Source organism: Notechis scutatus, chromosome 2 (assembly GCF_049901735.1).
Source record: "Notechis scutatus isolate UNSWTSFEM ecotype Mainland chromosome 2, rNotScu1.2, whole genome shotgun sequence".
NCBI lineage: Eukaryota > Metazoa > Chordata > Lepidosauria > Squamata > Elapidae > Notechis > Notechis scutatus.
The window spans coordinates 18,538,260-18,563,823 of NC_142010.1; the positions used below are offsets into that span (position 1 = coordinate 18,538,260).

Consider the following 25,564-nt stretch of genomic DNA (forward strand, 5'->3'; position numbering starts at 1 on the left):
TTGTAAGGCCATACAATGCTTTGTGTCCTGTTTAGCAGGACTTGAAAGCATCTGGCTTCTGAGGCAACCAGGACATCAAGCTGCCAATTATCAAAGGTAAATATTGAATCCAACAGCACCTTAACTATACATACAATGAAAACAATTAAAGGGGCGGGGGGGGGGGGGGAGGGGAAGACTTAGGAAGCTAGGAAAGCCAAGATGTCAGGCAACCCCAAAAGTAAACACCCAATAAGCATCTCTGAAAACTAACGACTGACATTCCAAGTGCAGTCAACAACTGGCCAGGTCAGTGTGACTGGGTGGCTGTGGATGGGTGGGCATGAAGGAGTGGGGCACGGCCAGCTCGGCGTTGATTCAGTGCAGCCAAGTGAGCAGGATTGGTTGGGCATGGCCAGGTATGCCCGGCCAGCTGGGTACAACTGTGTGAGCCTGGCTGGGTCAATGTGGAACAAGTCAAACCAGCTAACTGGAGAGGGGACCAACTCGGCACCCCACCAGGTCCTCAGCTCCCCAAACTGCCAGCAAGCAAGCGTGTGCATGCGTGTGCACACACATGCACATGCACATGCATATGACAGGGAGTGTAGCTCCGTTGGCTGTGGAAGAAACTGGAGAAGGGCACAGTCCGGCTTGGCAGAGCAGGGAAGAGGTAGAGCAAGGGAGAGGGAATTCGGCAGAAGACCCAGGCCCACCCACTCTTCATCCTAAGGCACACAGGGAGGAACAGAGAAGGGAGCAATGTGAGTTGCGTGGTTTACGGGGGAGGAAAGGGCCCTGATTCGCTTCATTAGCTGCAGCTGGGAATACAGTGATTAAAAAGAGAAGTTGTGCACAACAACTTGTTGGGAGCAAATCATGAATTTATCTGGTATCGTCGAGGCTTATCGGTGTTCCTGGCATGTCCCCAACTGTGTGTGTTGCTTTCAAGTCTGCAATTTCTTCTCCTGCCCTGTCAAGTTAATTACTGCAGCATGGTTTGTTTGGATTTTTAGTTACAGTTTGTATGTATTTTGTTTTCGGACTGAATTTCCTCCACTTAAAGGCTGATCCTGGGAGAGTTTTTCTCCAGCTGAAGGTAACCTGGACACTGGGGGCAAAGTTAGAGATAATAAAGGGACTCTTCTTGCTTATTTTACTGTGTTGCCTTTGTGCCATGCCCCGGGTCATCACACACATTGTCTAGATTGCAAATCTAGATAGCATACTAAAAAGCAGAGACATCACCCTGCCAACAAAAGTGCTTATAGTCAAGGCTACCGTTTTCCCAGTTGCAATGTATGGCTGTGAAAGTTGGACCATAAGGAAGGCTGAGCGCCAAAGAACTGAGGCCTTTGAACGATGGTGCTGGAGAAGACTCCTGTGAATGCCCTGGACTGCAAGGGGATCAAACCGGTCAGTCCTAGAGGAGATCAACTCTGACTGCTGTTTAGAAGGCCAGATCCTGAAGATGAAACTCAAAGACTTTGGCCACCTAATGGGTTAGGGTTAGGGTTATCCTTCCCCTACCACGCCCACCAAGCCATGCCCACAGAACCTGTAGTAAAAAAATTTGAATCCCACCACTGCTCTGCATAATATGTCATTGATATTCTGTGCAGCAATGAGTAATACCAATTTCTTTTCTTTCCATACAGTCTGAATCCTGATTTATTTTTCTTTTTGTAACAAAGACGGCTTGGAAGATGCAAGGGGAAATTAAAGGTGAGGCATTCAGGATTTTCTTTCACTTAGCTGAGAAGTAAAGAAAGCAGGACAAAAACCTTAGGATGAAATTAGAGGAAACATTCAAACCATTGATTTCTCTTCTAAGCAGAGAAATCACAATAAATAAGGCAGGCATGAATTGAAATAGCAAGCTTGGGTGGGCAAATGTTTCAATCTGCAACATTTGGATATGACTGGACTCGAGTTAGAATTAGGGATAACTAGTAACTAGGATTATTTTCTTCAGTCATCCTTGGTTCTCAAGGTAAAAGTTGCACTGGAACCAAATATTTTAAATCTGGTGAACCAGGAAGAGCATCTGAGAGGACTCTTCCAGATTAAAAATAACAAAGATTATTAACAAATGGCAACTTCAAATCTCAACAAATAAATGCTCTGTCTTACATATTGGCAAAAAAATAAATAAATAAGATACAAGCTGAATAGTCAAGACCTTGTTGAAGATCCAAGCTCTGTAAAGGACCTTGGAATACTCATCTCTAATAATCTAAGTGCTAGAGCCCACTGTAACTACATAGCCAAAAAGGCATTAAGAGTTGTTAACCTAATCCTATGTAGCTTCTTCTCTGGTAATATCACACTACTAACTAGAGCATACAAAACATTTGCTAGACCAATACTCGAATACAGCTCATCAGTCTGGAACCCACATTACGTATCTGATATTAGCACAGTTGAGAAAGTCCAGAAATATTTCACAAGAAGAGTTCTCCACTCCTCTACTTGTTGTAGAATACCTTATGCCACCAGACTTGAAATTGTAGACCTAGAAAACCTTGAATTATGCCGTCTTTGGTCCGATCTAAGTATGGTATTTAAAATCATACATTGCAATGATTTACCTGTCAATCAATACTTCAGCTTCAACCATAACAACACAAGAGATACAAACTCAAGGTTAAACGCACCAAACTTGATTGCAGGAAATATGACTTCAGTAACAGAGTGGTCAATGTCTGGAATACTCTACCTGACTCTATGGTTTCTTCCCCAAACCCCAGAAACTTTAACCTTAGACTGTCTACTATTGACCTCACCCCTTTCCTAAGAGGTCTGTAGGGGGCATGCATAAGCGCACCAATGTGCCTACCGTCCCTGTCCTATTTTTTCTTTTTATTTTTCTTATATGTACCCATTTCATGTATTCATAACTATGTATATACTTATACCTATTATCTTGTAAGCGATTGACAAATCAAATAAATAAATAAATAAATAATTATCTTCTAAGTTGGAAAGAGGCTCATTGAGGAAGTCAGAGTCTTTCACAACTGAGATTCTGTGTAGAGTGTCAGTTTCAGATATAATTCAGCAACAATAACTGCATATGGAAAAACAAGAAAACCTTCCAATATGCACCAAAAATATCCCAGATGTAAGCCTGATTCTGTCATATAACTTCGGCACCATCCCTTTATATAATCACCTGAAATCTTGCAAGATGATTAGCACTCGTGAGATTTTTGGCAGTCATCTTGAGTTTTGCCTGCGTATAATCAACAGTGCAAGATTTGGGGATCTTGTGACGTTTCAGCTACTTAAAATACGTGTTCAAATTGTTTTGACCGGGAACGCCACGGAGCCCTACTTGGATATTGGGGGGCACCATCTTCCTAGAAACAGAACTGAACCACACAACTCTGTGTATTGGTTTCTGTCTTTCATATTGGTAGATGATGATTCTGGATGTGGGGATCGTTTGACTCCTGAGGTGACAACTGGAAGTTCTGATGCAAAGAAGGCAAGAAATACTGGTAAGAACAGACACCTGCCTAGAGTCCTTTATAATCTTTGAGGGGGAAGTAATGAAACAAAGTGACTAGAACGGGCCCATACCTAAGTTAAAAAAAATAAGATTCTTTATTTTTCCCCCACTTGTTTTGAGGAGAGGAAGTAGGGGGTGTTTCTTTTCTTTTTCTTTTTAAAGGAAAACCTCACACAAAACCAACTTTAGGCAAGCACTGCACCCTTTGTGAGTTTTCCATGCCACCTTCAGGACAGATAACCTGCCACTGACTTTTGGCACTTGGGATTAGAGAGGAAAGTCCAGATCATCCATCCGAGGGGGAAGAAATTGATGTTGATGTCTTTGTATCAACCTGCGTCTTCCTAATAGCAAAATTGGACTTCGTCTGTTTCTATTGTCTTTTTCCTTTCTTTAGGGGCAGAAGGAGATTCTGGATGTCTTGATCGTTTAACTCCGGGGGTGACAGGAAGCTCTGATGTAATGTGTCTAAGAAACAGACCTGGTAAAAACAGACACCTACCTGGGACTCTTTGTAATCCCTGGATGGGAGTGTAATATGACAAAGTGGGTGAAGCTGTGCTAAAAACCAAGATTTTTTTTCCTCTCCTAGTTTTGATGAGAGGAAGTTGAAGCTGTTTTTTCTCTTTGAAAAGAAAACTCTCATATAAATCCTACTTTAGGCCAACACTGAAGCTTTGGTGTGATTCCCATGTCACCTTTGTGTTTCCCATTTTCAGGGCAGAAACGCTGCCATTGAACTTTGGTAATTGCAAGTAGAAAGGGAAGTTCTGATTGCCCATCTGAGGGGAAAGGAACTGATGGTAATACCTTTGTCACAAAGAACAAGATCTGATTAATTGCCTTGGTGCTGCAGCAGAAGATGAGGAAGTTGAGTTATTTTACAGTATCATACCTCAATTTTGTGACATTAAATTTTCAAGACTTGGACCTGACACTCTCACAAGTGTTACCAGCTCTTTCTTCTGGCAGGGCTGTTGGGCATTTAAGAGCAATGGGATTGAGACTGACTTTGTGTCTCCCACAAATGTGAGAAGGATGTAGGCTATTAGCCACTCCGGATCCATTTTGTTAAGTCTGGGCGGTGGGTCCCAAGGAGAGACGAGACTCGTGGTAGTGACAACAGCTCTTTATTAGGCAACCAGATACTGAGACGAAATTCCTAGCCTATGACAGACTTTTGAGCTTGCCGCGCTTGGTTTTACCCAATCGTGGCAACCCCTATGCGAACCAATCAGGATTGCTTTATATTGTCCAATCACGGCCCGGCTCTTCCGGACCAATAGGAATGCAGGCCTACAAGCCTGCTAGTATGGAACACATTTCATTTGTTCTGTGGGGAAAGAAATCTGAAGGCCACACACGTCGGACACCAGAGCTGGGCTTCTGTCCTCCTCAGAGGCACTTTTGACTGCCTTCTTCTGTTGTTCTTTGTGGAGGGAAAGGGAGGGAGACGAGGGGTGTTCAGGTTTATCTTGGGTAGGATCAACAGGTGCAAGTTGAACCGCAAACATGAACTGTCAACAAATGTGAAGTCCTCTGCCTTCTCCGAACAAAAGCTTGTCCAGATGTTTTGGGCTTCCTTTCCTAACTCCACTTTCTTAAGGCAGTTCTAAACGATAGAACACAAAAACTTCATACAAATTATAGCCAGTCATTTGGGGTAAATGTACAGTCTCTTGCCATAAAGGGCAAATACTGGCATTAATAGTGGCTGATTCTTTTCCTGTTCTGCCTGCCTGCCTGCCTGATTTAGTATGGTATTGTGTGACTACAATCCTAAGCAATCACAATAAAACCATGAATTTCATCTCTTAATATTTTCCTGTGTTTTGTTTTGCAGCTCTCCTATGTAAGCGCATTGCAGACAACAAATTAATTATAGCAGCTGTTGTTCTAATCACAGCTTTGATCATTACCATAATTGTATTGGCTGGTAAGTAATGAGACATTCCTATTTCTAGATTTTGGAAGTAGTTTGCTCTTGTATCTTTTCTAAGGCAGGCCCAATGTCACCTAGCCAGTTCTCTTAGCTAAGACAGGACTTGAATTCACAGCCTTAAGCTTTGTGCCTAAGACAAGACTATAGCTCACAGTCTCCTGGTTTTGAGCTTGATGTGGTAATCACTACACCAAGCAGGATCTTTTCATGTAACAGCTAGGCTAATTTTATGTTTCTTCTGACATACTCAACTCTCACTTTCATTTTCACGTTTTAAATTCATTTAAATTACCCAAAATTGAGTAAAAGTGGTTTTTCTTTGGGCAAAGACACACGAACCTGTTGCCCTATCCCAACATTTACATTGATTCAAAGTGCTTTACCTACATTGGATAAAAAGGACTTTCTGATAAGCGGTTTTGTGTAATGAAGGGAAAACTTTAACAAGCACTGCTTTAAAGGACATGTATATAGCCATTGACCTTACAAAAGTGTGAGTCCAGGCAGTGTATAGCCATAAAAATAGAAATATAATATAATCAGGTAAAAAACTAAAAATCATAACAAAATACACAACTGAGATACAACATCTAATACACCTCCCAAGAGAGGCCTATCTAATATCCTGGCCTCAGAGCCCAAGAGATCAGCCAGGTCTATTGAGTTTCCCTAAAAACTAACAGGTTTGGGGCCAGAACATATTCCACAGGTCAGGCACCATAATAGAAAAGTCACAGCTCGGGACAATTCCGGTTGCAAGGCTTCGGTGGCGGCAGGAATCCGCTTCTCTGCGGGTCCCTGCTGCGCTCGCCGCTGAGGTACCCCCGATCCAACTGGATTTGGGGGTTGTCGCTGCCCCAAAGGGGCAGCGGAAGACAGAGGAGATCCGGGCAGGGGTCTGGGGATATCGCACCCCCTTTCCCCAGCCGGCTAGACTCCTTTTTCCTGAGGCGGTGGAGCGGCTGTCAGAAATGGCAGCCACAAAGGAATCTTCAACTGGATAAGACTGTGCAGGAGGAAGAACCAGAAGGAGAAGTTTTCTTGGCTGAACCGGGACATTAAGTTACTTTTAAAACACCCTGGAAATCTGACTTTTGGATTGATACATTTGTTTCCAAAAGGAGTTGTTACAGCGGCGAAAGTGCTGAAGGAAAGTTCACTCCCCTTCCTTACGGAGAAAGCAAATGAGCACAGAAAAACCTGCTTCCTTAAGGTAAAAATAAGCTCTTTGTTATAAGTGGGAAGGAGAGGACTAAAAAAAAAATCTTTAAAAATTTGTTGGAGGAGACGCCTTGAAGATTATAAGACCAGCAACTAACTGTAATACGGCTTTAAAATATATTTGGGATTTTGCCCCAGGAGGAAAAATTGCAAAGAGAAGAAGAGAAAATAATTTCTGTCTGTTTGGATTGTTTGATAACTTTGACATTTGGAAATTACTTTAAGATTAAAAACATCTGGGTTGTTCTTAAAAATTTATAATGGCACCATCTGTGGATGAACTAAAAATGGAATATGAAAAATTAAAAGAAAGAGAACAAAATGGCAAGGATTCTTTGGGAGCTGTCTTCCACTTTTTAGAAATGGCGGTTTCTACGTACCAGCAAATACTTGAGGAAGAAGGAGCAGGAGAGGAAGAAGAAGAAAAGGAAGAAGCCATTTTTAATGGACAAAAAAGCTCGATTAAGAAAGAAAATAGGAAGAGAGGAAGGAAAAATGAGAATTTAAGATTCAATAAAACAACCAAGAAAAAGAAAAATAAGGTGAAAAAAAAGGTACAATGTTAGAAAGCAATTGAAAAGAGAATTACAACAGAGAGGGGAAGTTAAAAAGGTGGAGGTTAGGAGAGGGGGGGGGCAAAAAGACCAGACTGGAGAAGAAAGGGAGGGAAAAAGGGGAAAAAAGCCACAGTCTGAAACAAGATGCCAAAAAGCAGATTTTTTTTAGAGATAAAGGATAAAGGACAATGTATAATTAAAGAAAGATTCTGCAAAAGTACATAAGATAGTATTGTAGTATTTGCATTTGAAATAGTTTATTGGAATATTATAAGATTTAATAAAATATTAAAATGTTTAATAATGATAGATCTTAATATTAAATAAAATATTAAAGAGAATGTGTAAAATGATTAATGCTTAGTTATAGTTTAATTCGTTATTGTCTTAATGTTATTATAAATTTACTATTTTATTTTCTTATTCTAAAATAATGTATTAATTAGAATTAGAACTAGAATGGAAATTATATAATCTATATTATAAGTTTTTTATTCTTTTATTTTAAAATGCAACATGTAGAATGTACTAAGCAGAATCAGGATGGAAATTATGTATTATTTTAAGTGTTGCTTTAGGGGAAAGATAGAAAGGCGTCACACTTTAAAAGTGATTACAGGGGAAATTCTTTGCTAAAGAGAAGAGATAAATAGATGATTGGAAAAGAACGGACAAAAGATACAAACATAATGATTTTGAAATAAGATGAAATAAATAAAATATAATTAAGAGAGTGAAAAGAAGGGAGAAGTTATATAGAAAATATAGAATGGCTAATAAGATATGAATGGTATATAAGGTGAGCATGAATTTGATTTAGGTCTGTAAAAAAAGATGTAACCCGGGGCTAAGCCACTTTTCAAAAGAAGTTTTATGTTTTGTGTTTTGGTTAGTTATGTTTGATTGTGAATTAATAAAAGCTTGGAGGAAAACTAAAGGGAGAGAAATTTGGAAAAGACATGTATAAATGATAATTAAGGAGGTTTTATCTTTTTATGTTTTGTTTTATGTTTTGTATTTTGTGTGTTTATGTTTGATTGAGAATTAATAAAACCTTGATAGAAAGAAATATAATTGAATAAAAGTGAAGGGAGAAACAATGAGAAATTTGGAAAAGATATATATGTGCTTAAATGGAAATGTGATAATGTGGAACTATGACTTAAAAAATAATGTTTTATTTGCCTTGTTAAAACTCATGAGTAATTTTTAGAAAGGAGGTTTTATACTTTTATGTCCTATGTTTTGTTTGTCTTCAAAAAATCAATAAAACCTGTTTCAAAAAAAAAAAAGAAAAGTCACAGCTCCTAAATCCCATCAGATGATGTAGCTTCATGTAACACAAAATAAAACAAGCATAAGCCTAAACATTCTTTCACACAAGCCATTTTCACTTTTGCTGACATTTGTTCTTTGCCACGGGACCACATACCTCCCTCCTTTTCACCAGCATTTGCACTTTTAAACTTTCTCCAACCATTTTCCACCTTTAATTAAAAAATTCTATCAAGTTACACAAATTTAAATGGCCATCATTCACTCATTTTTCCCTGTGGGGGAAAATGTATCAAGTATTTTAATTTCTAGAGCCATACTCTTTGTTGTATCATACAATCCATGTAACATTTGCTGCCATTTATTCAGATTCTGGGCCAATGCCATGGTATTAAACTGGGTACAAAAATTCACTTACTTTAACATCGCCACATTTGTTTGAAAAACATTTAGCACACATTTCTGTCTTATTCCCTACTCAATGTTGAACCAGTCATAAAAATGTCTATTCTCATACATGTTTCACTTTCATCGTAAACAACTCTTACTACATTCAGCTTACATATTCATGTAAAATACTCCATTAATGTCAGCATTCCAGCAACCCTCCATCCCAATCAGTGACTCTGAGACAAACATATCTCAAAAGTACCTTTATTAGGATAGTAACTGGCACATCTGTGGAATCCCGAATCTGAAAGTTTCCGGGCTTCCTACAATTTCCCAAACTACAAATCCATCCCCCCTTCCACTTTCTCAGGCTTGTGGCAGTGTGGAATATGGCTTCCAAAGCTGACACATAATACACTTTATCATACATTTTCTCTATATTGACGAATGAACTTGTTTTTACATATTCATGCTTATGTAAATGACTTACTAAAGAATGAAATCTGTACTTTTGTCTCCTGTCCAGCATAACACTACAAACAACTTCACAAGCTGATTGCATTAGCACCTTTCATACCATTTTGATTAGAAAAATCTGCCAGATACTTTCCCAGACTCACTCAACAAAATAACTCCCCAGTAGACTCTGCGCTCAAACATTTGCTAGGTGTCCCCTTATATAGGAGAACACTACCACTAGCACTTTGATTTACTATACTCTCCATAGTGCTTACAGCTCTCTTGAAGCAGTTTACAGAGTCAGCATTTTGCCCCCAGCAATCTGGGTCCTCATTTTACTGACCTCGGAAAGATGGAAGGCTGAGTCGATGAGCCTCAAACTCTTGGTAGTGAGCAGTGAGTTAGCCTGCAATGCTGCATTCTAGCCACTGTGCCACCACAGCTAGAACAGTATGGATACTCTTTGTTTAGTGGCAGCAATTGATCCAGCTACTCGGTTGTTAAGTGATGCAGTTCTATAACATTTTTTTGTAAAATACACCTGTAGATTTAATTACTCACCTTAGTCATACTTGTGATACATGCAGCATTCCTACTAATGGTAAAGGCAGTATTGATTAGTTGGCTAGGTTGCCATAAGTACACCCAGAGATCTCTACAGTAGATTAGAGGCTATCTTGCAACCCAGAATACAGTTGTTTGCATCAACTAGGAGATACTATATAGGAAGAGTCAGGGGTGGGATTCACATTTCTTAACAACTGGTTCTGTGGGTGTGGCCTAATTTGTGGGTGTGGCTTGGTGGTCATGTGACCGGGTGGGCATGGCTTGTATGTAAATATTATAAATATTTATGTAAATATTGATTTTTTTTATAAAAAAGAGCAACTTTTACCCCAAAGCAGGCAAAGCAGGCAGATTGAGTTGCTCATAGAATCACAGATTAATTTAGAGATCTATCCATCTGCAATCGGCTATCTGAGTCTGTCACATAAAATTTGCTAGCAAGCAAACTCACAAAATTAACTCATAACACACCATGTATGTAAATATTGTTTTTTTTTTTTTATAAAAAAGAGCAACTTTTACCCAAAAGCAGGCAAAGCAGGCAGGCAGATTGAGTTGCTCACAGAATCACAGATTAATTTAGAGATCTATCTATCTGCAATCGGCTACTTGAGTCCTCACTGAAAAGCTTCAGTCCTAAGGAAGGTTCAGCTCTGCTTTTAGATTAGCTAGAAAGCAAGAAATCCAAGGATTTCCTTCTTTCTAGCTAATCTAAACCTCCTGGCAGAGCAGAACAGCTAATAGTTGGGGGAGGGGGAAAGGAAGGAAAAATAGCAACTTACCAAACCAGGCAAGTTGGATGGCTCGCATGCCAGGTAAGGAGGGAGTGGGCGGGGAGGGGCGGGGCCAGCCAGTGGAGCGATTTGCCCGTTCTCCGAACTGGGGAGAACCGTGTGTGCAGCCTTTGCAAGAAATCATCAGTGCTGCATGGACAGCTGACAAGCGCTGCACTCAGGTGGGCAGTGTTTGAAAATCCTCTTGTTTCCTGCTTTTTCAACCTCAGCTGTGCCGCGCAAAGCAGCTGAGGAGGGAAAAGCAGGGAATAAAGGACAGCCTAGAGCCCAGGCAGGCGGGTGGGCCAAACACCGAACCGGTTAGGTGTCAGCTGCTCTTCGCAACTACAGATTCTATAGAACCAGGCCGAACCAGTAGTATCCCACCCCTGGGAAGAGTACTACAACATATTCAGGATGTAAATTTAAAATTAGATTATGAAGTTATATACGTGTTTGTGTGTATGGGTAGTTCTCAGTTAGCAACCACTTGTTCATCAGCTGTTTCAATTATGACAGCTCTAATAAGGAGACTTATGACTAATCCTTGAAGTTGTAACAATCATAGAAGCCCCACAGGGATGTGATTGTAATGTGTTGGTTGGCAAACAGCGTACATTTACAGTAGTTACAGCATTCCACAGTCACATGACTGTTGTTTGTGATCTTCATAGCCGGTTTCCAACTAGCAACATCTTTGGGAAGTGAGCAGGAAGTTGCAAGTCACAGTCACATAAGGTTGCACTTAAGAACCCATCATGATTTGCTTTGCAAGTGCAGCTGAAACTGTCAAATTAATTGCTGTCATGAGTTGGGCATATGATTTTTCAGTCTGCAACTGTGTTGTAGCAATGGAATTGCCAGTTTCAGTTGTGATTGGTAAGTGAGGATTACCTCTATTTACAGGTGAATTTACTTGCCTTCCTTAAAAAATCCTGGAATTTCAATTTAAGTGAGGTAGCCTAATATTAATTATTCAGACTTGTTTTCAGTATTGTAGTTAATTGTCTTAACTCATTTTGTTTTTGTTTCAGTTAAAACAAAATCACATCCATGTAGTCGTCCCTTTGCAAGCCAAGGTGTTGCCTGCCCAGATTCCTGGATTGGATACCTAGGAAAGTGTTTCTATGCATCAAAAGAAGACAGGAATTGGTCTCTCAGTTTAGAGACGTGTTCTTCGTTTAATGCATCTTTGGCTGTGATTGATTCTCAGAAGGAATTGGTAAGGAATCATGATTAATTGCATAATTGTTCAGGCATTCACAAATATAAAAAGCAGTCCAATTCTAAAGTATATACTATTAAAACTCTCATTCTATTTATCTCTTTGTTTGTATCCTTAAGTTAGCACAAATTATTGTTTTGCAATAATTTCTGCATCAGTGTAATTAAAATTGTCTAATTTAAAGAATACATAAAAAAATCTGCAACTCGTTACTCCTATGAACTGAAATGCCTATGATGTCTAGATCAGGTTTATATAAGTGCTGTGGTGGTGCAGTGGTTAGAGTGCAGTACTGCAGGCTACTTCTGCTGACTGCTGACTGCCTACAATTTGGCAGATCGAATCTGACCAGATTCAAGGTTGACTCAGCCTTCCATCTGTCCAAGTAGGTAAAATGAGGACCCAGATTGTTGGAGGCAACAGGATGGCTCTGTAAACTGCTTAAAGAGAGCTGTAAAAGCACTGTGAAGCGGTATATAAGTCTAAGTGCTATTGCTATTTGCAAAACTGTGGCCTGTGTAGCATTCCAACACTCACATGATTGTGATTTCCAATGCTCCCTACCAGCTTGCCACAAGCAAAGTCAATGGGGAAGCAAGCAGGAGGTTGGAAGTTGTTCCTACTATCACTGTTTTTTGCCTACCCATGGTCATTTTGATTAATCTCTTTAACAAAGTAAATACTGACTTATTATTGAAGTTTGCTTACCACTGCAATTATTTTTCTATTTATCATATACAGTAGAACCTCGGGATGCGAAGGGTCCTGTTTGCAACCAAATTGGGTGGCAAACAAAAAATCCACCCGATTTTTGAATCGGGTCATGATTCAAAATTTAATTGGCTAACAAAATCGGCGTGGAGAGGTTCCCTTTCCGCACCAATTTTCCCTTTGGCGCCATTTTTTTAACTGCGCGCATGCATAGTCAGTCGTGCTTCCGGACACGACCAAATCGGGTCACGACCAGAGTCTGGGAATGGATTACAGTCGCGACCCGAGGCTCCACTATGTATACTCTGCTTAGATGATGAAGGAACCATCTCACAGTTATGGGAATAAAAAATTGGTCAACTTAAAATTTAATGTTCATTTTCATTTTTGTCATATCAGACTGCACTACTTTTCTCTCAAAGGTTGAACAAACAAGTCACAAAGTTGTCTAATTATTTTTATTATTATTCACTCTTCATAACAATGTGAAATCACAGCTGCCAGTTCTTTTGCTGGTGTTGGCCTTCATATGCACTGAGTTCTTCCCGAGCACCTAGAATGTTGCAAAGTATCAGTGTAGTATATGTACAGATCCAAGCAGTGTGGCTTTTTGTAGTTGACAGATGAAAATTGTATCGGTGTACAGGTTTTCTAAGTGCCATCCAACATTTTTTGGATATGGCATTCAGTGTGCCAATAACCACTGGGGCCATTGCATGTCATGCCCCTGTCGGAATCTGATTCAGAGGGGGAAGCCGAACAGCTGACAGGGAGTGGGAGTGTGGCTCCATTGGCTGTGGAAGAAACTGAGGAAGGGCAAAGTCCGGCTGGGTAGAGCAGGGGAGAGGTAGAGCAAGGGAGAGAGAATTCAGAGGAAGACCCAGACCCATCCCCTCTTCATCCTAGGGCACGTAGGGAGGAACAGAGAAGGGAGTAACGTGAGTTGCATGGCTTATGGAGGAGGAAAGGGCCCTGATTCCCTTCATTAGCTGCAGCTGGGAACACAGTGTATAAAAGAGGAAGCTGTGCACAGCAACCTGTTGGGAGCAAATGTGAAGTTATCTTGTATTGTCGTGGCTTATCAGTGTTCCTGGCATCTTCCCAATTGTGTGAGTTTTGCCGTGCTTTCCAGTCTGAAGTTCCTTCTCCTGCCCTGTCAAGCTAATTACTTCAGCTTGGTTTGTTTGGATTTTTAGTTACAGTTTGTATGTGCCTTGTTTTGAACTGAATTTTCTACTGTCAAAGGCTGTTCCTGGGAGAGTTTTCTCCAGCTGAAGGTAATCTGGACATTGGGGGCAAAGTTGGAGATAATAAAGGGACTCCTATTGCTTATTTGACTGTGTTGCCTTTGTGCCACACCCCTGGTCATCACACTGCAGCTGGTTTATGCCATAATCATTCAATTTCAATTTTCAGATCTTGATAAATTCTCATCTTCTCCAATTCTTTGTCTTCTATTCTACTAGCTCTTAGTATTGCCATATCACTTATTCACATTTTCTTCTTTTCAACCACAGTGAAATCTGGTATGTTATGAGTGAAGACTTAATCAGTTTGTACTTGGAAATCCCACAATATTTTAATCTGCTCATTTTCAGCTACTTTTTCAACTCGACGTTGCCCCCAATTTTTCATTACTGGGATGTAATAATTATTACAGATGCTATTTTTGTTTTAAATGATGTGTCTTTGAGTTTATTATAATATAAAAAATACAAATGAAAATAAAGATTACAAAAAATGAAAAAGGAAGTACAAGATGAAAAAAAAGTAAAAAAAAGTAATGACTTTTTACTCTTTTCATTTTTGTAAAATACTAAATAGAACTATAGCATCAACTTTTTCTGTTGCATTTTTAGTAACTACAGGTCACTGGATTAATCCAGTCCTCAAGACCCAAAGCCAAAGTTTCTTTGTTTTTCATCTATTTCAAGCAGGGAGTTTAGAAGCGAACTGTAAATGAAAAAAAAAAAAAAAAGATAAAGTCTTTGTTTAAAAGATGTCCACCAAGTCTAGTAGTTTTTCCATCCATTTTTCCATTGTGGGAAATAATATATCTTTCCATTCATGCATAGTAAATTTTCACTACTGTCAGGATATATAATGACAAAATTTTCCTTAAGCTCTTTGTGTCAATGGTCTGATTAGTGACCCCCCCAAAAAAAGTAGGCACTCTCAGGAACTTTGCTGTCCCAAATGCAAAACGTTATTGGATATACCATTTTGGCATTGAAGAAACAAAACAAAACTCTAGTTTTTCCTATATGCAGCCCTGCATAGTTAAACATTTACATTCTCCCCACCTCCTTGTTGGTCATATTGTCCAATTATGAATTGTTATTTTGTTATGAGAACAGTTCACTTCTTTGGCAGATACCTGCATTGGTGACCTTGACTCTCATGGTCTGTCTCTAAAGCATCTTCATTCTTTCTCTCCTTCCCTTCCCCCCAGACTTTGGCAAGTTGAATAGAGTTACTTTTCAAATGTTTCAAAAGCAGTTGAAACACTTTGCTCAACAATCCTAAAGGGAAAAGTTCTAATTTCAGTTTTACATCCTTTTTAAAAAATCTTCTCATGAAATCCAGTTTGTTTGGCTCCCACCTTTGCGATCTAGTTTGATGTTCATCATATCATATTACCCACTGCTTTGTAATCTTTGACTCCCTCTTGCGGTCAAAGAGCAGAGCTTTAACCACACATTTGCAGGTCTGAAGATGTATCTTAGCCAATCAGCTTCAGTGGAAATCAGAACCTTTCAATCGCCCATAAAAAGTACCTCAGAGTCACAAGTATAAATTGCATTATCAATAATTTGAATAATTTGGTGATTTTTCAATTCTAATTAAAATTTGAGTAGAATTTTAAACTCTGATTATAACTAGAAGCCAGCACAGCTTTGTTAAAAACAGATCATGCCAGACAAATCTTATTTCATTCTTTGACAAAGTGACTAAACTAGCAGACCAGTAAAATACTGTAGATATAGTATGCTTGGATTTCAATAAGGCACTTGACAAAGTAAACCACAGCCTACTTCTTGGTAAGCTAGAAAAAATGGGATAGATATCATCACCATGAGATAGATTCATAACTGGCTGACAAATATACTCAACAAGTCATCCTTAATTGTACTACATTTGCATTGCGGGAAATAAGCAGTGGAGTATCAAAAGGTTCCATCTTAAACCTAATACTAATACCTTCATAAATGACTTAGATGAGAGAATAGAAGGGGAATTCATTAAATTTGCAGATGACAATAAATTGGCAGGAATAGCCAATACCCCAGAAGATAGCTCAAGATCCAAAAGGATCTTGACAGACATGAACAATGGGCCCTACTGCGCAAAAGGACAGTTAATGAGAAGTAAAGCAAGGTTTTACATTTAGGCAAAAAATCCCAAAGGTACAAGTACAGATTAAGTGAAACCTGGCTCAGAAACAGTAACTGTGAGAGGGACCTTGGAGTCCTAGTGGATGGTCACTTAAACATGAGTCAGCAGTGTGTGGCAACAATCCAAAAAGTTAACACAATCCTTGGTTGCATAAACAGAGGGTCAAAATCATGTGAATATCATAAATATTTTATGAGTTGACAGTGAAATATTATGAAGCTTTATGAAACCTTAGTAAGATTACACCTGGACTACTGCATCCAGTTTTGGTCACCACATTACAAAAGAGATGTTGAGACTTTGGGAGGGGGAAAGTGCAAAGAAGAGTTACTAAGATGATCAAAGGCCTGGAAATTAAAACATATGAAGAACAGTTGCAGGAATTGGGATATGGCCAGTCTAGAGGGGAAAAGGACTACAGGGTAACACGATAGCAGAGTTCTAGTATCTCAGAGACTACCACAAAGAAGAGGGGGTTAACTTATTTTCCAAAATACCAGAAGGCAAGACAAGAAACAATACACTAATCAAGGAGAGAAGCAACCTGGAATTAAGGAGAACAATTAACCAGTGGAACAACTTGCCTTCAGAAGATGTGGATGCTCCATCACTGGAAGCTTTTAAGAAGAAATTGACATCCATTTGTCTGAAATGGTATAGTCTCTCCTGCATGAGCAGGGAGTTGGATTAGAACAGGGTTCTCCAATGTCGGCAATTTTAAGACATGTGGACTTCAACTCCCAGGCTGGAAAATTCTGGGAGTTGAAGTCCACAAGTCTTAAAGTTGCCGAGGTTGGTGACCACTGATTTAGAAGACCTCCAAGGTCCCTTCCAACTCTACTCTGATTGAAATTCTGACCTTGATTGCATTAGTTCAAATAGGTGTAAGCAGACAAAATCAAGCCTTCAGTTTCTTCCTTTTTAAATGCTCCATTTGTAAGCCAATGTCAGGTTTTATCATTACCCACTTTCCAATTGATCTTTTATAGATATTGACCATATAATGCTTTTCCTTACCAGCATTTTGTTCATGTTTTTATTACTTTTTTTTATATTCATGTCTTGTTTTCTGCATACCCATAAGTTCCAATTTTTAACTTGTATCGGTGCTTGCTCTTGGCTATCTTTTATGTAATCAGTCAATGCAGGCTTAACTGACACTTTGACTTGACATAAACCTCTGTCTTGATTTCCACATGGAAGGTATAAACTGTCAGTATCACTACAGGGATGTAACACGTAATGAATTGTCATTAGCTTTCTTGTTTTTTGGTCCAAACTGTCCAGTTCAGCTTGTGTCCAGTTAATAATTCCTGCAGCGTGTCATCTCAGAAGTATGGTTCAGGGATAGGTGACTTTGATCATGTTTCCACCTTCAATTTTGTTTTGGGCACTTTTTTCACTCTTTAGATGTATTTTTTTACTAATCACATTTTAATTTGTACGTGTTTGATATTATCCAGCTGCAACATATCCAAATACTTATAGACTTCACCCTGATGACTCCTATCAGTTTTGCCATTTGCCATTTCAATTCCATTACTGTTTGTGATTTTATTCCAGTTTATTGCTATTGTCACAAATTTCTCTAGGCCAAATTCCACTGGCATATCTCTGCTAAATATTCTTATACCGTTTGTTAATGACTGGATTTCAATTTCTGATTTTCCATAAACCATCAGATCATCAATATAAAGCAAATATGATATTTTTATCCACATTTTTATGTTGTTTGGTAGCCCAGATTTGTTTAATTCAGTATGTACACTGAGAGCATTTGCACCAAGATGAATTCCTTGTGTGCCCAATCACACTTGGCCAATAAAGAATTCTATTCTATTCTATTCTATTCTATTCTATTCTATTCTATTCTATTCTATTCTATTCTATTCTATTCTATTCTATTCTATTCTATTCTATTCTATTCTATTCTATTCTATTCCAATCACTGAAGGCAGAATCATACCAATAACGAATAAGGATGCATCACCCTGGAAGATGCCTCTCCTAAAGTTGACAATCCCATATTATTTATTTCCAACTACCAATTCTGTCTTCCATTGTTTCCTTAATTATTACTATTAGTTGACTCCAAACTGGCCCTTCAAATGTTCCAGCTATATACCCCTCATGCCTGTGAATCCATCCATCTTGTTGCTGGTTGTCCTCTACACTCTTTCCTTCTGCTATTTCTGGCATTATAGTCTTCTCAAGAGAGCCAGGTCTTCACACATTGTGTCCAAAATATAATGACAGCCTGGTCATTTGTACTTCAGCTAAGAGCTCTGGGTGAATTTGTTCTATGATATATTTCTTAACTATACATGGTATTCTTAAGAGTCTTCTCCAACTTCAATACCTGAAATCTTCAATATTTCTCTTTCCTATTTCTTCAAAGTCAAACCTTCACAGAGTATTACAGGGAACACCATTGCCTGCACATTTCTGATTTTTGTATATGTAGCTATTTTTTGTAGGTGTAGTTTCTTGAGATTTTGTTTTTCCAGGCCTTTCATGGTTGCCCTACCCATTGCTAGTCTTTAGTGCATTTCCTTTGTTGAAAATAGATCCCTAAAAGGCAAAAGCTATCTCTCACTCTCAATATCTTCATTGTCAGTTCTACACCTGGTTGTTCTATCTGTTGTCCTTAGTTTGGTTTTCTTTATACAGAATTTCATTTTAGTCCAATTATTTCATTTTTCCTTGAGACCAGGTGTAAATGTTGGACATCTTATATACAGGTAATCAACTTACGAACGTTTGAAGTTATGACCAGTCCAGAAAAAGATTAGAGCGGTTCATTTTTGAAATTCCAACAGTAGGGGGCCCTCAAATTTCAGGCACTTAGCAACATAATTTTGCAAAGTCCTGTCGTCACATGAAGGTGTTTTATGACAATTTTTCAAAAACTTGACACGTAGAGTTTTTGGCAAAACCACACCCATAGTGAATTATTAGTTCACATAACAACCAGGGCATTAGCTTAACAATTGTAATGATTTGCTTAAAGACCACTGCAAAACGGGTCATCAGATTGGATTTGTCACATGATCAACCCATTTCATTACCATTATGATATACACCGCTAATGGGTAGGCTTGATTACAGTCATATGTTGAGGGGTACCTTAAAGACTCTCTCTTAAGTCTATCCCTCTGGGAAAGGTCAAAGAAAAGAGAAAAAGAGGATGACTACCAGCAAGATATTGCCAATGCTGAAGCGAACTTGGCTGAGGCCATCTTTTTTGGCTGCCACAAGGCAGAAGAGGGGACAGGGAGGGTGGAAAATAGATAGTTGGGTTTTGCCGTCAAAACAAAAAGTTTTCCTGTGAGAACCAAGGTCATTCCAACAAGTGTCTGGGAGAGAAGGAGCGGAGTAACCAAGCAACCAGCCAGCACCTCTATTGGACAATGTGACTGATGACCTGGGGGAAAGTGGGAACTTTTACTTTTTAATTAGGTGAAAACCGCAGGAATTTTCAGAGTTGGTTTTCACCAATTATGCTGATATGATGTATCCAATAAACCTATTCTTTGAAGAATCTACCTTCCTTAGAGGTTTGCCTTCTATGCGTGCAGTACTCACATTGACAGATATATGATCAATTACAGCAGCAACTGGTACCCATTGAAAGACCTGGAAGACCTCCTAGACTAGAGAAAGTGAAATCTATGTAATCAGTAAGAGTCAACATTAACTTAGTGGCACATAATCAAATAAATACATTATCTGCATATAAGTGGCCATGAATATTTTTGTTACCTTGATGAATTATTAATATTAATAAATATTGAAGGAGTGTCATTATGAGTAAGATAAACGTATATATTCCTGCTGAATGTTATGCAATGCACTTTAAATTTAAATAGAGATACTTGTACATCATTGCAGTAGAAAGCTTAATTTAATAGACCTCCTTTTAATGGATTTTGGATGCAAAAGACCCAATTTTGGTGTACATATCTCCTCACTGTCTCTTAAATAGTTTTGGCAAGGCAAGGCACATAGGTACATTAATTTATTTAATACATTAATTTTATTTTAATTGTATGATCTTGAACAAATAAAATAATCTGACACAAATGATATACAGTATTTTGGCATTCAATAGTCAGGCAAAAATAACAGAAACTTTCTCTCCCCAATGTTAAGTGAGGATTTTATTGTTTATTATTTTCCTTCTCCTAGGATTTTTGGGTAAAAATTTTCAAACCATTTCATTACTGGATTGGTCTCTCAAGAGAAGTTAACCAGGTCTGGAAGTGGTCCAATGGCACAGAGTTTAGAAATCAGTAAGTGTGTTTTATTTATTTGTTTGTTTATGGGACTTATAGAACTATTTACCTATTCAAGCATTTATATACGTCACATTTCATCTTCAGTGGCTGAAAGAATAATAAGAATCAAGATAATTTTTGTCTGATCTTCTTTCCCACAAAATATAAGACACAAAAAATGAAGGGGGAAAAAAAGAGAGAATTAATCAGGCAATAGTATGTAACATCTGGTGGTCCCTGCACTGCTGGCCAGCTGTGTAATAGACTGAGAAGTTCAGGATGGCTGAGATGATACACCACCTCCAAGAATAGATGGTTTTCCTGCCAATTTTGATATTTTTGTAAGCAGGGAGAAGCATCCCAGATGGTCATAACGTTGAAGGTTCCCCCACCCAAAAGGCAGTGTTTTCAAACTTGGCAACTTTAAGAATTCTTCAAGGATTCTCCAGTAAACCATGCTGGTTAGGGGATTCTGAGAGTTGAAATCCACACATCTCCTTCCAAGAATGAGATACACCTCTAAATGGATGCTTTCTGCTTTGTGTGTGTGCATGTGTGCATTTATTTTTACTTCAGTCATGACCCATTTGTCAGACAAAACTAACTCCAGACTCCATAATCAATTTGATCCAGTGCACCCTGGAGGCACAATGTTGGCTGATGTTCTCTATACTCTAAATCTGGGTATCTTCTTGGAAAGATCATTCCTGCAATGCTACTTTCTGCCCTCGGTTGCCGCTGTCCAGCGAATAGTAACTCCTTGTCCCTTTTGCAGGTTTCCAGTGCGAGGGGAAGGCTTCTGTGCATATCTAAATGGAAAAGGGGCTGATAGCACCTTGTGTTCCATGGAGAAACTTTTTCTCTGCAGCCGGCCAGAAAGTTGTAGGATACCTGGATATCAACCTCATCCAAAGAAGGAACTCTTGCCTTGAGAAGCATATGTATGTAGTCCCTCCTGGCACATCCAGATTTGCTACTGGCCATATAGTCTTTAGTTGTAACCCTAAGGATCCATCTTCAGATCCTCTCTTAACAAAGCTATTCTGGTCCTTCTGGGGAAATTCACATTTCCCTGTAATCTCCATGTTACATTACTGCTTTTCACTGTGTTGTGTTTTTATACGTGTAATTGTTATGTATTGTAGATAATTGTCAGTTGAAGGTTTCATTCTGCTCCTCTGTTAGTGTGGGAAAATACTATCAGGCGGTGTTGAATAAACAGCTGTTAGAAATCACTCTGGCTTTACCTCCATTCTTCTCCTAGAATTTAACAGTAATAATTTCATCTCTTGAAGGTGAGAATTACAGTACATCCAGGGGTGGGATTCTACCGGTTCTGTCTGGCTCTGTAGAACCAGTAGCTCTGAAGAGCAGCAGACACTGAACTGATTCTGTGTCTGCTGCTGTTTGGCCCAGCCACCCACCCGGGCTCTTACCTGTCCTTTATTTCCTGCTTTTTCAACCTCAGCTGCTTTGCGCGGCACAGCTGAGGTTGAAAAAGCAGGAAAGAAGAGGATTTTCAAATGCTGCGCACCCGTGTGCAGTGTTGTCAGCTGTCCGGACAGCTCAGCAGTTTGTTAATTGCACACGCACGCAGTGCATGTCAGGCGCACATGGGCACGAAGCGCGCATGCGTCCATGACACATAGCCACCGAACTGGTAGTTACACCCGTCGGATACCACCCCTGAGTACATCAAGATGGACAGCTGACAGAATGGACCTACTGTTGAGGTAATTCCCCGTTAGGAGAATGAGCGCATACAGGGAGACGTATTTGAGAGTAGTGTTTGAATAATACACATACACAGCACACAGATACACTGTACAGTAAATGTAGGTTTTTACTTCCAGAAACGTTAAGCAAAGTCCAAACAAGCAATCCAAAGTCATTCACAGGTAAATCAGTCAGTTTTTCAATCCAGGGATAATCCAAATATCAAATTCCAGTGTCAAAAACAGTTCAGTATCAGACTTACATTAAATCCAGAAATATCAGTCAATTAGGAAAAATGGCAATACTCTCCAACAGAAGGAAACAGAGACTTACTCACAGTCTCTTCTGAGACTAAGACTAAGACAAACCAGGTTTCTGCCTCCATCTTATGGCCGTTTGAGAAACCACACCTAATTACAGTTTTGCATTTTCTTAAAGATACAGTTTTAAAATGTTTATCCTGGTTTATATATTTCTAACCCAAATAGCTGTTAGGTGACTTATATTCCTAACACCTACTATGTTTCAGCAAAAGACTGGCTTGTTTTCTCTCCTGCAACCCATGATTTAACTTTTTCTTTTTCTTTTTAAGTGCTGACAAACTTGCTGCACTCAGATCTGCTTCTATCTTTGGGGAAAGGAAGCTTGCCCTGTCCATGTTAGGGGGAGAGTTGTCGATGGTGCCTTCATTACATTGTGACTAATTGTTAGTTTGCTTGTCTGAGTTGGCAGTTCCGTGATAGAGGTATTTTTTATTTCTTGATTCTTGGTCTAATGTTAATCCCACCAATATTGACAGGGCAAGCCACTAGTATATAAAAAAAGATAAAAACCTGTATTGATAATGTTTACCAGGTTGGGTAATGAAATGTATGAACCAAGCTGAGAGAGCACCAAGGATCCCACTGTTATCTTTCTAATTAAATACATTAAAAAAAGTAAGATGTGCTTAACCTTGTTGGCCTTTGCCCAGATATTGAAATCCTGGCTCTTTCCCTAAGCATTTGGGTTGGGAGTGGGTGGGGAGATAAGCAGGGGTGGGATTCTACCGGTTCTGTCCAGTTCTATAGAGCCGGTAGCTCTGAAGAGCAGCAGACACTGGACTGGTTCTGTGTTTGCTGCTGTTTGGCCCACCCGCCCTCCTGGGCTCTTACCTGTCCTTTATTTCCTCCTTTTTCAACCTCAGCTGCTTTGCGCGGCACAGCTGAAGTTGAAAAAGCAGGAAGAAAGAGGCTTTTCAAATGCTATGCATCTGCGTGCAATGCTTTTCAGCTGTCCAGGCGGCACAGCCTAAGGTTGTTTTACATGCACATGCAGCGTAGTCACCAAACTGGTAGTAACACCGGTTGAATCCCACCCCTGGAGATAAACTCTGCTACTCTTGGTAATACTAAATTAATAGTTTATCTTTGGACACAAGTACTGTAGATTGTTTGGGAGGGGTGTTTGTTTTTAATCTGATAAGCCACCCAGAATTGCTTAAATGAGATGGACAGTTATATTAATGCTAATAATAAATGGAGCACCTAAAAAGACTAATCAATTGTTTCTTTCTCAAGATGCTTCAGGCAAGCTCTGTTTTCATGGCAGACAAGAAGGAGCCTATTTAAACCATCCATTCCAGAGCAGCGTTTTCCCATTTTGGCAAGTTTAAGATGGGCAGAATTCAACTTCCAGAATTCTCCAGCCAGCCATGGAAAATTCTTTTTGTTGCAAAATTGTGGCGTTTACTTATTTATCTATCAAATCTGTGTAGTTGTCCATATAAAAGTCACAGTTAGAATTTAAGCCATTCTAAATTGCAGCTTTTGAACAACGTGGATTCTTCCCTCATTTGTTTGTTTGGAAGATGGCAGAGTGTGGATGGAGAGGGAAAGACTCTGAGTTGAAGGTCATACAACATGAACTTCATACTATTGTATTAGCATTTTCTTGTATTTCAATTTGACTTATTTTTTTATCTGTTTTAAATGATTTATTTTATTGATTGATTGATTGATTTGATTTGTCAATTGCTTACAAGATAATAGGTATAAGTATAAACATGCGTAAGAACACAGGAAATAGGTACGAATAAATGGGGACAATAGGACAAGGACGGAAGGCATGATGGTGCACTTATGCACGCCCCTTACAGCCCTCTTAGGAATGGGGTGAGGTCAATAGTGGATAGTTTGAGGTTAAAGGAGTGGGGATTTGAAGATGTAACAACAGAGTCAGGTAGTGCATTCCAGGCATTGACCACTCTGTTGCTGAAGTCGTACTTTCTGCAATCAAGTTTGGAGCAGTTAACATTGAGTTTGTATCTGTTGTGTGCTCTTGTATTGTTGCAGTTGAAGCTGAAGTAGTCATTGACTGGTAGGACATTGTAGCAGATAATTTTATGTACTACGCTTAAGTCCAACCGTAGGTGGCGTAGTTCAAGACTGTCCAAGCCCAAAATTTCAAGCCTGGTGATATAGGGTATTCTGTTGCTAGCAGAGGAATGTATTCTTCTTCTCATGAAATACTTCTGGACTTGCTCAATTGTATTAATGTCTGATATACAGTGCGGATTCCAGACAGATAAGCTGTATTCGAGTATTGGTCTAGCAAAGGTTTTGTATGCCCTAGTTAGCAATTCAATGTTTCCAGAGGAGAAGCTTCGTAAGATTAGATTTACAACTCTTAATGCCTTTTTGGCAATGCTGTTACTGTGAACTCTGGCGCTTAGGTCATTAGATATGAGTACTCCGAGGTCCTTGACAGAGTGAGGGTCATCAACGAGACCATATCTGCCTAGCTTGTATTTGGTGAACTGATTTTTTTTTACCAATGTGTAGGACAGAACATTTGTTGGTTAATTATTATTATAATAATTGTTAATTTATCCAAATATTCTAGACTGGAATATGGAATCTCCTGAAGAAGTGACAGAGGGAGTTGAAACTGCAGGAACCTTGGGTGAGAGTGACTATGTCATACTAGAATTCAACATAACAGAAACACAAGCAACAGAACATAATGACACCAGAGTCTTGGATTTTAAAAGAGCTGATTTCAATAAACTCAGAGAGAACTTGGGAAAGATTCCATGGATGAAAATCCTAAAGGGGAAAACAACTCAAGAATCTTGGGAAACTCTAAAAAGTATGATCATAGAAGCCCAGACCAGCACAATACCACTGAGAAAGAAAAACAAGAAATCCAAGAAGAAACCAGCATGGCTACACAAAGATCTCTTTGGCAAATTGAAAGAAAAAAAGGACAAGTACAAAAAATGGAAAGAAGGACATACAACTAAGGCAGAATATCAGCAGATAGCCAGAATCTGCAAAGACGAAGTCAGGATAGCAAAGGCTCAGAACGAACGAAGACTTGCAACAAAAGTCAAAGATAATAAAAAAAAAGTTTCTTCCAACTCTGATTATCTGTTATCTGTACTCCGGCTGTGTTGTTTTGTGCCCAACCCTGGGTCATCACACACAGATTCTACAACCTTCCTTTGAATGTACATGTGTGGTATTATATGTAACCTGTTTAACTTCATGTAACTGATTTTCTATGCAAAGGGGAGAATGTT

At 39.1% G+C, this 25,564-nt stretch overlaps 1 protein-coding gene across 1 annotated transcript; it reads left to right on the forward strand.

Moving 5' to 3' along the window:
- The first annotated feature begins 1,341 nt into the window (after positions 1-1,341).
- On the forward strand, positions 1,342-25,564 carry LOC113423174 (C-type lectin domain family 2 member D-like). The gene is made up of 8 exons (XM_087954145.1): positions 1,342-1,395; positions 1,856-1,931; positions 3,402-3,482; positions 5,337-5,429; positions 11,712-11,899; positions 20,198-20,301; positions 21,062-21,227; positions 24,886-25,564. The coding sequence occupies exons 1-7, from the start codon at positions 1,342-1,344 to the stop codon at positions 21,216-21,218; spliced, it is 753 nt and encodes a 250-aa protein (XP_087810271.1). The 3' UTR covers positions 21,219-21,227; positions 24,886-25,564.